This window comes from Lissotriton vulgaris, chromosome 3_1 (assembly GCF_964263255.1).
Source record: "Lissotriton vulgaris chromosome 3_1, aLisVul1.2, whole genome shotgun sequence".
NCBI classification, from domain to species: Eukaryota; Metazoa; Chordata; class Amphibia; order Caudata; family Salamandridae; genus Lissotriton; species Lissotriton vulgaris.
The window spans coordinates 1,891,184,610-1,891,197,748 of NC_141689.1; the positions used below are offsets into that span (position 1 = coordinate 1,891,184,610).

The 13,139-nt window shown below is 42.7% G+C and overlaps 1 protein-coding gene across 1 annotated transcript in view; it reads left to right on the top strand.

Moving 5' to 3' along the window:
* The window catches only part of RXFP1 (relaxin family peptide receptor 1), a 955,071-nt gene that overhangs the window by 787,649 nt on the left and 154,283 nt on the right, over window positions 1-13,139 (top strand). The window contains exon 11 of the mRNA XM_086962355.1: window positions 5,317-5,388. Coding sequence (XP_086818481.1) covers window positions 5,317-5,388 — 72 coding nt within the window. The remainder of the gene's footprint in view (window positions 1-5,316; window positions 5,389-13,139) is intronic.

Genomic DNA, 13,139 nt, shown 5'->3' on the forward strand with positions numbered 1-13,139 from the left:
AAAGTTCAAAACCATAAAAGTGACTAAAAGATTTGTCAAATTACAACTCTAATCAACTGGATTAAATGTAATTCAATAGCCAATGCATGAATGCATTAGTCAATATATTAAAAGCAATTCAAAATCATATAAGCAATGACAAACTATTATAAAGGTGTCTCACATAGAATGAAGCAAATCCATTCTCCCATAAAGAGTAACTTGTGACATTGCTAAACTAGGGGAAAATCAGAAAATCTGAAAAAAATCAACATAGTGGAATTCTGCCAGAAAGACGCTGAAAGGCTATAGCAAACATCTGCTCTAAGTGAGGGAAAAGGGAAATTTGCATCTAAAGGCAGGCATAAGTACAAGTGAAAAGGCTTCTGAATCTCTATCATGAGAGAGAGTCTGAAGCAAATCTGCACAGAATCTGAAGGGTATCTGAATCTAAAGGCTGTAGGCACATTCTTAAAAGATACAGTTTCAGTCTCATTAAATAGGAAAATTCTAGACAACGGAGGCTGCGCCACCATTGTGCTTTTTGATCTTAGCGCAGCCTTTGATACAGTCAACCATCAGTTGCTTATTCAGAGACTTAGAGAGGTAGGAGTCACTGATATGGCCGTTAAGTGGCTTCACTTCTTCTTGGAGGATGGGTCATTTCAGGTGTTCCAAGAAGAATGTACCTCTGATCCTTTGCCACTCAGATGTGGGGTCCCTCAGGGATCGTCCCTGAGCCCCACTCTTTTTAATGTTTTTAATGTTTATATGAGCCCTTTGGCAGGTGTTGTGGAGCCGTTCAGCATTCAGATTGTCACATATGCTCAACCAGCTCAACAACACTGGCCCTGATCTGGCCAGGTGCCTTGAAAAGGTTTCAACATGGATGGAGGATTCATTTCTGAAACTTAATGGGTCCAAAACGGAGCGGAGATGATGTTTTTAGGTAAACCTCCCTCACCTAATGTAAGTCTACTGTGGCCTAGTTGGTTTGGCTCTCCCCCTTCCCCCAAAGAACAGATCAAGAGTTTGGGGGTTTGGCTGGATCGTAACCTGGATTTTGGGGAGCAAGCACGGAAGGTTGCAAGTAGTTGCCTTGGGTTGCTGAGGATGACACGGAAAATTATTAATGAATGTTTATTGTTCGCATAGATTTTTAAAAGTGCAATAAAATATCTTTGTGCTTTTAAAACAAGATTTCACATTTTAGGCTATATACCCTCTGTAGTTGCGATCAATAGTATTTGTGTACAATCAATACAGTTCCTAATATGTACAATAACATTTCTTAACAATTCAGAAAATGTACCCATTATACAGTATTCACCTTTGATGCTCATGATAGATAGTCTTCCTGTGTATCGAATAATGTTCCTTATCATAGGTAATAAAATCCAATATCTTCTTAAACAGAGGTCAAATTAAACTTCAGCTATGGTTTATGATAATCTAAAAAACTTGATCCACAATTAATTTACTTTCCGAATTCAACAGCACACTTTTTACTTTATAAACAGTTCATGGTAAAATAGGATATTATAGTGTTTGGATGAATTACATGATCATTTGTTCCACTGTAAAACATAAGACCTCTGGCTAACAGAATTCAATACAGTTTTTAATTACATATTGATTTAATGTTTTTTCAAGCATTAAAACCATAAGATGCCACCACTTCACTTTAAAAGGATATGGTCAATGCTCCTATTGAATTTTGATTTTTAAAGCCTGGTCGTGAAGAGTGAGACATGCTATCAGCTTGCAGTTCATTTGAGGATCTGACGGATCTATCCCTTGCGTTATAGCAGCTCTGCATGTCCTTATTCCTCTGATAGTTTGGGCTTTTCGAATACAGTGGCTTGTGCTGTGTAAAGTTCCGGGCATTTGCAGATTAAATGGCAAAGGTCCTCTTTTTGACTGCCGCAAAGTCAGCATATTGTTGACCCTGTATGTACCCAGCTTGGCTGGTCGCAATCGACAGTAATTTTCCAAAGCGCAGGGCCATCAGCTGTCTTTTTAGATGTAATGAAAATGTAATAATTAAGTACGGTGCTGGTGCAAGGATCTTATAATTTTTAATCACCATCCAGGCATGGGATCTAAGGCTGACGGTGTTTTTGTCGAGTACCAAGGAATTAAATTTTGCAGTTTTGTTTATGACTTGTTTAAAAGTTGAAAAAGGGAGATTACAATCCCATAGCTCGGCCATGCAGGTGGTTGGTAATGCTTGTTGGAGATATTGATTAAATGCAGATTTTTTATTGTTTTCGAGTTCTGTCCATATGGCCTTATTGAGTAGGGAATGCGCTGTATTCTGTTTCAGTCAAACACTGAGCTTATTGTGTATATATTCTCCCTAATGTTTCATTTATAAACCCAAATTCAAGTTGCACCTGGGCTGGTGATGTTGACTGGTGGATCTGGAAGACCTTTCTATCGGTTGTAACTAACAGTTTATTCAAAAGTACAGAATCTTTACCGTGTAAAGCATTGCGGCGTACGTTATTGTTGGAAGTATTATTGCCTCTATCACGGCAAGCAATGGTTTGTAGAACGGTCGCTTCAATTTTTTTGCCAGGATCCTAAAGACAACAGCTAATTAACTAATTCTCTGCTGCATATCATTTTTCTGCTCTCGATGGTTTAATCTATTATCCATGTAAAACCCTAAGTATTTATAACTGGTTACTTCCTCTAATGGTTTACTGTCAAGCCAGATGTTCTGCTTGGTGCTTGGACGATTGCTGATGAGCATTGTTTTACTTTTGGATGGGTTAATTTCTAGTTTGTTAGTTGTTATATATTCCATCAATTCTGTTAGTGACCCTCGGAGACCAACTTTAGTTAGGCTCATTAGCATCACACTGTCTACATATGAAAGATGCAATAATAATAACTTTCCCAACTGCAGTGGATGAGAATTGATCATATCAAACCATTGTGTCAGGTCAGACATACATAAATTAAAAAGGTGCTGCGCCAACACGCATCCTTGTTGTAAGCCTTTGTTGCATTCAGCTTTCTTGATAATCTGTAGCCATCGCCCAACTTTATTCTTACCCATGCTTGGGAGTAGAATAACAGTATACCTCTAAGTATTCTATCAGGTATGTTCCAAGCTCTGAGTCTTTTCCACAAGTGGTGCCGATCCACACTGTCAAATGCTGCCTTTAGAGCTATAAAGCAAAGGTGCAGTTGTTTTTCCCGCGTGCAATTGTCTGCTATTAGTGAGAGCGTTAAAAAATTTGTGATCAATCCGATTGTTGAACTTGTCTGACCAGTCGATCACGTCTGCCAAGATCAGAGAGGCGTAGTACTTTGCTTCTACATCTAATAGAGTAATTAACCTATAATTTGACTGGCTTGTTTTATCTCCAACTTTGTAGATCGATGTGATGATTGGGCCTTGCCAACTATTTAGAATTTGATTTAGTAGCTCAACTTCTTTAAATAGTGTGGCTAGATTTTTGCACCACAAAGTTGGATCGTATTTAAAAATTGCTTGAGGAATGCCATTGGGCCCTGGTGCTCTGTCTCCTCTGCCTTTCCGTATTGGGTTGATTATTTCATCTGCTGAATAAGATGACAAATCTGGTTTTCTGCTTTTCCTGTTGCCGTCGCTAGATCTTGTTGATAAGAACCATCCAGGTACTTCAGAGACATTTGTTCGGGAGTTGTGATCTCCATAAATCTTTTTGTTAGAAAATTGGCCCAATCGTGTTCTTGAAAATTTGAGGTTAAGGCATTCACTGGACAATTAAGGTTATTTATTGATTCCCAAAATGTCCTAGAGTTAGTTTTCCTAGCACTAAACAGTAATTTTGAATAGAATCTCTTGTTTCCATTTCTATTATCTTCCCATAACTTCTTTTTGTATTTTTCCCTCAGCCAATGTGAGTTTTACCATGCTGTTTATACAGGATCCCTTGTTTTTAATTTCCTGATGGCTTTTTTTACTTCACGTTTCAGGATTTGAACTTTAGTGTGTGTATGTTTCGTTCCTCCAGACCGTCAATGTCATGATGTGGTTCAACTATCCTTGTTATGGTAGTCAACACCATGCAGTGTAAAATGTAATCTCACATTCATGTCAGTGTGCCCTCGTTTTTCTATGTTGATTGCCATTAATTTCGTTTGAAGCGTCGCACTCCCACATATACATTGCTAGTCAATGGCACTATACAAAAAGGCAACCCTCCCAAATTCCATGCACACACACACATTTACAGAAATTCATATACACAGGCGTCCACACAGGTGACACATATACACAAACACAGTAACTCCCCAGTACAACATCACTTTGTCACTCCTCACAGGCACCCACTTGAGGAGTGCCTGGCCACGTGGAGACGGCTGATAGCCAGAAACCGGTCCTAGGATGCTTGATTCAGGTCCAGGGAAGATATGGCTTAGCAGATTGGGCTGGACTGTTCCCACGAGGCACAGGGTCAAGGCTTTTTTTGCATATGGCCACGTCTGAACTGGGGTGGTGTGGTGAGCAAAAAAAACGATGGATTTAGGCCCAGATCTCTGCACTGAGGTGAATGTATGACATTGTTCTGCATACTGTCCATCAACTGTTGTTTTTGCATTGGCCACGTGACTCAGCACAGCTTTCCAGGAAGCCACTCTTCCGCTCCATGACCCAGGGCCATGTGCATCACCATTACCCAGGCCTGGTAGAAGGCTTGTTTACACACTATAAGAGAAGCATGCTGAGGCTTCGTGAAGGGTTTCCCACTAACGAGGATAACTGTAACCAGCACTCTGACGATAGGGGAACCTGCTTCCCCTTGCCCTTGTCCAGCACTTGCCTGTCTATGAGTGAGGGCTGCAGCTTTATGCACCCAGAACCCGCACATGGAAGTGGACTGAATTCATGAGCTTGGTACTTCACAGTAGCAGCTGGCAGAAGTGGTGGAACTCTGTGTCACGTGATACCGCTCCCGCTGCCTTCCCTTAAATGAAGAAGCAGACCTCTAACTGTGACGGCTGGACTGGTTATGTTTTAGGGGTTGAGTTTGGGATTGAGGTTCACTCAATTCTGCCATATTTTGTCTATAAAGATTTTGCCAATGTTTCAAAAATGTTTGCTAGGCAAGAGTGTCTAGAAAATGTTTTGAAATATTGTATGGTTTTGGATTGTTTTTGAGTACCGGACGCTTTACTCTTGACTTCTTATCGTGTGAATCCTTCACGGTGTAGCACCAGGTAACATTTAATAAAAGACTTAACAGAAGCCAGACTCATCTTTGACAAAGTAGTAGTTGGGTTGAACTCTAAAGTTTGTATGCAAGCAATAATTGTAGTTTTCTTTTTCTGTTGTCACAGGGTTTTGAGAAAAAACGAAATCAGAACTCTAAGTTCACATTGCTTTTCACCCCTCCGGAACCTAGATGAACTGTAAGTTTCACAAATACAAATACTTTTTCAGCTGTATGAAAATGAAATTGCAACAGAACAGGCAGTCAGTGAATGATCCTGAGAAAAAGGAAATCACCAATGTATGTGTAGCGTGTATGTGTACAGAAGCAGAAAACAAGTGACATTGTAATTGCATTTCTGTAACTCTTGTGGAAAGATGAAAAATCATTCTCATTCATCGGATGAGCATCTAGGAAGTGATTAGCATGTTTGATGTAAGTAACACATAGATGGCATTGCATAGCCGTAGGATTTGCATACACATTTTGGGTTTGAACATAAATTTTCGTGAAACTCAGGCTTTGATGTGATTTTATTTGAAACAAAGCTGCTGGGACAGGAATGCTGTAATACATATAACTACAGTGCTTAATTTGAGCCAGTGGTTCCCGGTGCTGGGCACTGGCACTTAATTGTCAGCACTGGCTCTAGTGACGGTCTACCATATGGTGGTGTTTTCTGTCTAGTTTTGAGATGTGCACAACAATCGTGTTCATTAGGTCAATATACATTCACAATTAATAATACCTGCCGCTCGTGCCATTATTATAGCTTTGGGTGGCCTGGAATAGCCTGAATTGTCACACTTGCAGGAGTGCGATGCTTAGTCGTTGTGATGGTACTGTAATTGGCAGCACTGGAGGGGCAATGGGGGGTGCAGGCTGCAGTGGCCTTCCGACAAGGGCCCTGATACTAAGGCGGGGCATAATGGCAACAGCATTCGAATGGAGGCATACAGTAGTTATGCAGATGATTTGCAAGAAACCGGGAAACATTGGCAGGGGAATACAGAGACCCTGCACCAGAGGCGGCAGTCAGGCAGATGTCAATCATCCCTTGAGCTGTAAGCAGAGGAAGATCTGAAGGCTAGGGAAAGGCACTAAGGGTAGGCTTGCTGACAGGAAAGGAGGACTTGTCCCAGAATGTTCCTGAAGTGTACTTGTTGTTCATAGAACTTGAACCTGATTGGGGAGAAGGGTCCTTTAGGAACAAACATGTGATTGAGCTTAAATGAATGCAGTGTTGAGGAAAGAAGGTCTAAAGAGAGGTTCTGGGGAGGTCTTGGCTGTGTATGTTTTGAAGATCATGGTGGTGAGTTTCAGAAGTGTCTTGTGATTGACCAAGAGACAGCGGGCTGAGGCATAGGTATCATTAATGCTGTAGGCGGAATCTCACAAGGGCCCGGTGATATGAGGGGCCACCTGCAATCCACGTTTCCTTATTTGCATAATGGCCCTGGCTGAGGATGCTGGGAAGCATATAATTTCAGCTTAGAAATAGGGCACTGTGGGTCATCCAATACCTCATACAAATAATACTGTAAAAAACTTTAGTTTGAATGAAAACGTTGAGGCATAGAAAGGAGGGGCCCGATTCACAGAACTAACTTAAGACAAAATCCTAAACTTACTACCATTTTGGTATTCACAGAAGGCACTTACTCATTTCGGTATTCACAGAAGTTAGGAATCCTAACTTTAGGACTCCTAAATGCCTTCTGTGAATGCCGAAAGTCTTAAAATTAGGATTTTTCTCAGTTTAGTAGTAGTAAAGTTAGGACTCCAGCTTTACGACTCCTAAATGCCTTCTGTGAATACCGAAAGTCTTAAAATTAGGATCTTTCTTAGTTTAGGAGTAGTAAAGTTAGGACTCCTAATTTTACTACTCCTAAACTGAGAAAAATCCTAACTTTACGACTTTAGGTATTCACAGAAGGCATTTAGGAGTCCTAAAGTTAGGAGTCCTAACTTTACTACTACTAAACTGAGAAAAATCCTAATTTTAAGACTTTCGGTAGTCACAGAAGGCATTTAGGAGTCCTAAAGTTAGGAGTCCATACTTCTGAATACCGAAATGAGTAAGTGCCTTCTGTGAATACCAAAATGAGTAAGGGCCCAATGTAGGTGGCCATTTACCGGCAGGTAACGGCCGAATTCGGCCGTTACCGACCGGTAAATGGGTTTTCAGATGTAGGGGGCCTATATTTTACCGATTCTGTAAATTTACTGAATCTGTAAATTTACAGAATCGGTAAAATACCGAATCGGTATATTTACCGATTTGGTAAATCCACATGTAGGTGGCACTACTAAGAGTGCCACAGGCCCTTTAGAATCGGTATTTTACCACCCAATCCTATTGGGTGGTAAAATACCGAATTCATGTGTGCATGCACATCTGTGCATGCACGCCTGTGCAATGTGACACACAGACATGCCCTTCGGGCATGTCTGTGTGCCACATGGCACACATGCCTGTATTTGGGGTGCTAGAGGGTGTCAAAGTGACACCCCCTGCACCCTTGCTGAAATCGGTATTTACCCAATCGGTAAATACCGATTCGGTAATGTCCATTGATTCCTATGGGCTTCAATGCCCATAGGAATCAATGGGCACTACCGATTCGGTATTTACAGAATCGGTAAATACCGAATCTTAACGATTCGGTATTTACCGATTCTGTTTTACCTACATCCCCCCCTCTATTTTACCACTTCTTAAATACCGATTCGGTATCATTCGGTATTTAAGAAGTGGTAAAATTTAATTACCTACATTGGGCCCTAAGTGACTTCTGTGAATACCAAAATGGTAGTAAGTTAAGGATTTTGTCTTAAGTTAGTTCTGTGAATCGGCCCGAGAACATCAGTCTGCATGGTGCTGGAATGAGAGTTGCTGGATGTGCTGAAGAACCCCCATTAAATTTGAGATAGTTCAGATGGAGAATGAAAAAGTACGGGCCCTTCAAGTTTTTTTTTTTTCTGGCACTAATTTTTTTTTGTTTTTAAATACAGAAGGTCACATATTCTCTATACCTTTTGTAGAGTGAGGTTACGGTTCAGCACCCCAATCTAAACATTGTTCCAGTGCCACTGTCAGGCTGCTATCAGTATAGAGGTCACTGAACAAGCAAAAGGAGGACATGTTGTCCACAAAGCATAGCAGGAAAAGTAAGGGTCCTAAGATCAGGCCTGGGTGTGCGCCCACTGGCTGGGAATGTGAGGCGCACCATAGGACATCAAAGGAGCAGCTTTAACATTAGGGAATAAGCAGTCCAGCACTGTGCTTGAGATATCTAGAGAGGCAAGAGGAGGTAACTGGTATGGGTGGTCACCAAAGCTGAATGATGCTGAGCTGTCATGGAGAAGAAGGAAATAAGAAAGCTGAACACATGTATGAGGGTAGCCACTGTGGCATGCAAGCGACGAAAAGCAAACCCAATTGTAAAGTGTTGAGGATGTTTTGAACAACAGACACTCAAGCATTTAGGGATGAAGAAGAGTTGGGAGGCTAAGAGATACTTAGGTGGGAAAAAGAGATCGGGCGTTATTTTCTTGAACACCAACATGATAACTGTATATTTTATGCATTGTGGATAGGTGCAAGAGAGGAGAGAGTAGATGGAAGAGTTTAGATTGGGAGATGAATACACTGGAATAGAATACCAGCATGAAGGACTGAATAGGTAGGATGTGGCACAGGGAGGTTACTGAACTAGAGAACAGGTATGTAAGTGTTGCATAAGGTGTGCACATAGATGTATTGCATTGATGTAGAATGGAGGATTACATCTATTTTACCAAAATATTCACAATGCATGGAATGCATAGGGACAGGAAACGTATGCTATTTTCACACCTTTCGAAGTTTATTTTTTTCCATCACAGTATTTTTTTCATGCCTGCCACCACTTTATATTCACATTTTTTAAAATACTGAATTAATTGATTCAGTTCATCCTGCTCTTTGCACAACTCGCTCAAGTCCATAAACATTTATACAAAGGGCCTTATTACGATGCCGGTCAGACGCACGTCCAACATATATCGTTTTGGAATGGAAACCAACCGACTAGTAGTTGGCGGCTCCATCTGACAAATTTGGTTGCAAATTCTCATTTTTCCATTGTCGGAAAAGGGCCGTAGCACAAGCCTCACTGGAAAAATTGATGTTTTGAAACTAGGGGCCCCCAAAGTCCGTTTCTGACAGCCATTGAAAGGCTGTCTGAAAAGGGACATCATTATCTCTTCAGCAGTGCCTGAACAGACACCCCCCTAATGTAGGGTATTGCATTCCGACCGATGGTTGGACGGGCTCCGTGAGCCTGTTGGAAGTTGTAGTGTCCCTGAGGGTCCCCCCAAGGATCACACCCACACAGTCTTCTGTAAGTTACCTTTATTTGCTCTTCGTCTTACTGCTTACACAGATGCGTCCTGCTCCTGTCCCTGCTCCCCACGATCTGCTTCCTGCCCCCTTGACCAGATGTGGTGTCTGGTATCCTTTCCTCAGTGCCTCTGACCCTGTGGGTCCTAGTGCCCGACTGCCTGGTCACGACATCTCCCCCTTCGTTACAAACAGACATTTTCATGACATAGCCTGCAGTCACTGTTGGAGAGTGCTGGTAGAGAGAGATAGAGAGAGAGAGAGAGAGAGAGAGAGAGAGAGAGAGAGAGAGAGAGAGAGAGAGAGAGAGAGAGAGAGAGAGAGAGAGAGAGAGACCTTGTCACATTACATCTCTTCAATCAGTCTCTGTGGTATCTTGCATGTTCTTCTAGGTCTTGTTTCATTTTCGTTCCCTTGTCCATTGTCTTCTTCCTCCACTGCTGTTGTAGTTGTTGTCAGCGGTTCTTCGTCTTCGGTCTTCAATTCTTTGAAATCCGAACTGTTCCTTGTGATGTTATACCGCCCCGCCACCGCCGTTATCATCGGTCCTTTCACTTCCATCACAGTCAGCGGGTCTTTCGAGAATGTGCTGTCTGATTTCCTCTGTTGTCGTTGCCGCACTACCACGGTGTCGCCTTCCTTTATTTTCTGTTTGGAGGCATGCCTCCGTTGATCAGCATAGGCCTTAATCTTTGCGTTCGCTTCTTCATCTCTGACAGCTATGTCGCTTCGGTCTACATTCATCGTTGCTTCCATTTGTGGCAGCCTGGTCTTGCTCGAATGCCCTAGAGCTAGTTCGGCCGGGCATCGGCCTGTGGAACTGTGAGGGGTGTTCCTGTAGTCCCTCAGTATCTGGCATAGTGCCTGTCCTATCAATATTTGTGTCAATTTCGCTCTTTGGACTGCCTTCTTGATGGCACCCATGAACCGTACCGCCATTCCATTTGCTTGTGGCCACAGAGGCGTTATCTTCCGGTGTCTGATTCCTAGGTATTCCATGAATCTTTGGAATTCTTCTCCCGAAAACGGTGGGCCATTGTCAGTTTTTAGTGTTTGGCGCGAGCCCCATGAGGCGTATACATCATCCATTACTGGTAGGGTTGCATTTGCTGATGTGAATGCTACTTGTCTGACTATTGGGAAACGGGAGAACTCATCTACGATGACCAGTAGATAGTTTCCTGTCTCTAGTGGTCCATAAAAATCTGCCGCCAATTCGGTCCGAACCGCCTTTGGTAGTTCAGACATTTGAAGTGGCTCCGGTTTGGGTGGTGGCCCCGTCACCTGGCAGACGTGTCAACGCATGACAATCGCTCCAACCATGCTATCTAGCCCCGGGAACCACACTTTTTCTCTCAGCATTTTCTTAGTTGCCACTATTCCTCGGTGTGACTCGTGTGCCAATTCTATTGTTTGCTTTCTCAGCGTGCGGGGCATCACTATCCTTGTTCCTCTCATCAGGATGCCATTTTCGGTCTCTGAGAGCTCTTCATTAATCTTCTTGAATGCTAGCAGTTCCTCCTTTATCACCCCTTCATCCAGAATTCTATTGTTGTTTATGTTTCTGGATGGCTTGCATGGTGCGGCTCGTTTTGTCTCCTGTTCCAACTCTGACATTGTTATTGAGACTGGCATGTTGTGCTTCAAGATAAAATTCAGATATTCCTCTGCCATTGTCGTGGCCTCAGCTTTGTGTGGCAATGGATGTCTGGACATATAGTCAGCTGGGTTGTGTTCTTTGCCAGGCTTGTGTATCATTTTGAAGTTATAGTCCATTAGCCTTATTCCCCACTTCTCTATTCTTGGTGGTATCTTAGCGTTTGGATTTCCATAGATTGTAATTAAAGCTTGGTGGTCCGTTACTATCATGAATGGTTTCCTATATATGAACATGTGATAATGTTCGCAGGCCCACACAACTGCCAGGCTCACTTTCTCCGGTTGAGAGTATGCTCTCTCAATGTCTGATAGGCTTTTGCTCCCATAGGCCACTACGCATCTTGGCGAGTCCTTTCCTGGTCTGTGTTGCACCAGTATTGCCCCCAACACTAGTGGGCTTGCGTCTACTGTTAGTTCAGTGCACAACAGTGGATCAAAGTATGCCAGATGATCTACGGCAGTCACAGCCTCTCTTATTTCCTCAAAGGCCTTGCTGCAATCTTTTGTCCATGCAAAAATCTGTCCTTGTTTTGTCAGTACCCGCAGTGGTGCACTTACTGTCGCAAAGTCTTTGATATATCTTGCACAGTAGCTGGCAAGACCAAGGAATGACCGGACTTCTGTGACATCGCTTGGGGGCTTCGCTTTTTCCAACGTGTCTACCTTGCTGCGAATTGGCCGCATTCCTTTTTTTGAAAAAATGTGTCCAAAGAACACCAGTTCATCTTTTCCCAGTTCACACTTGTCTTCATTTAGTGTGAGGCCAGCCAGTTCTATCTGGGAGCATACTTCTCGCAACGCTTTGTCGCGTTCTTCATCTGTCTTGCCGAACACCAGGATGTCATTGCTATAGTTCAAACTGTTTTTCACTGGCCTTATCACTTGTCTGATAGTCTCTTGGAATATTTCGGCTGCTGACGATATCCCAAAGCTCAGATGTTTATAGTGGAACAGACCTAGGTGTGTGGAGAATGTTGTTATGTATCCTGATTGCGGATTCAGCTCTAACTGGTGATATCCCTTGGACAAATCCAGTTTCGAGAATCATCTCGTTCCTGTCAGGCAGCTGATCATGTCATCAAGGTGCGGTCCAGGGTGTCTTTCTCTTTCAATTGCCATGTTCGTTACCCTCATGTCGACACTGATCCTGATCTTTGATGTGTTTTTCTTTGGTACGGCCACTATTGGCCGGCTCTGCCGGCTCTATGATGTCCTGTTTCAGTAATGATTCTATTTCTTCCTCTACCTGTGGTTGCAGGTGTATTGGTACTCGCCGGTGGTGCTGAGCTTTAGTTTTTTTTGTTTCGCCGATATGTAGCGCAATTTGTCACCCTTTTAGCTTCCCTAGTCCTTTCAGTAGTTTTGGATATTCTTTTAGGATGCTTACTTTTTCTGACATGTTGGATGTCATCTCGAGCAGGCCCATCACTTGTGCTGTGATATTGCTCAGCAGGCATGGTGCTGGAATGTCCCCTCTCAACACATGAATCTCCTCTTTTGTCGTTTGGTTTTTGTATGTTAAGTTCTCTGTGAACTTTCCTAGGTTCGTTCCTTGGTTACTTGATGGTCGTAGCTCTTGTTTTATTTCCATCTTCTCATACTCCGATGCACCCATGATGTTACATGTGGCACCGCTGTCAAGCTCGAACCGTGCCTTGTGTGGTCCTACGTCTATTATCACATATTCCGTCTTTTTGATTGTTTTCTTATCCACCAGACGAATGCTTTCCTCAGTTTTGCCTTCATCTGTGGACATCAGGTAAAGTCACTCCACTTTTTCTTCTTCTTCCTCGTCTCCTGACTCTAATGATGAGCTTTTGTTTGCTGTTTCGATGTGCCTGGCATGCCTGCTTGTCGCCATCCGCGGTCTTCTTGGTCTTCCTCTTTCATTTCTAAACTGCATTCCT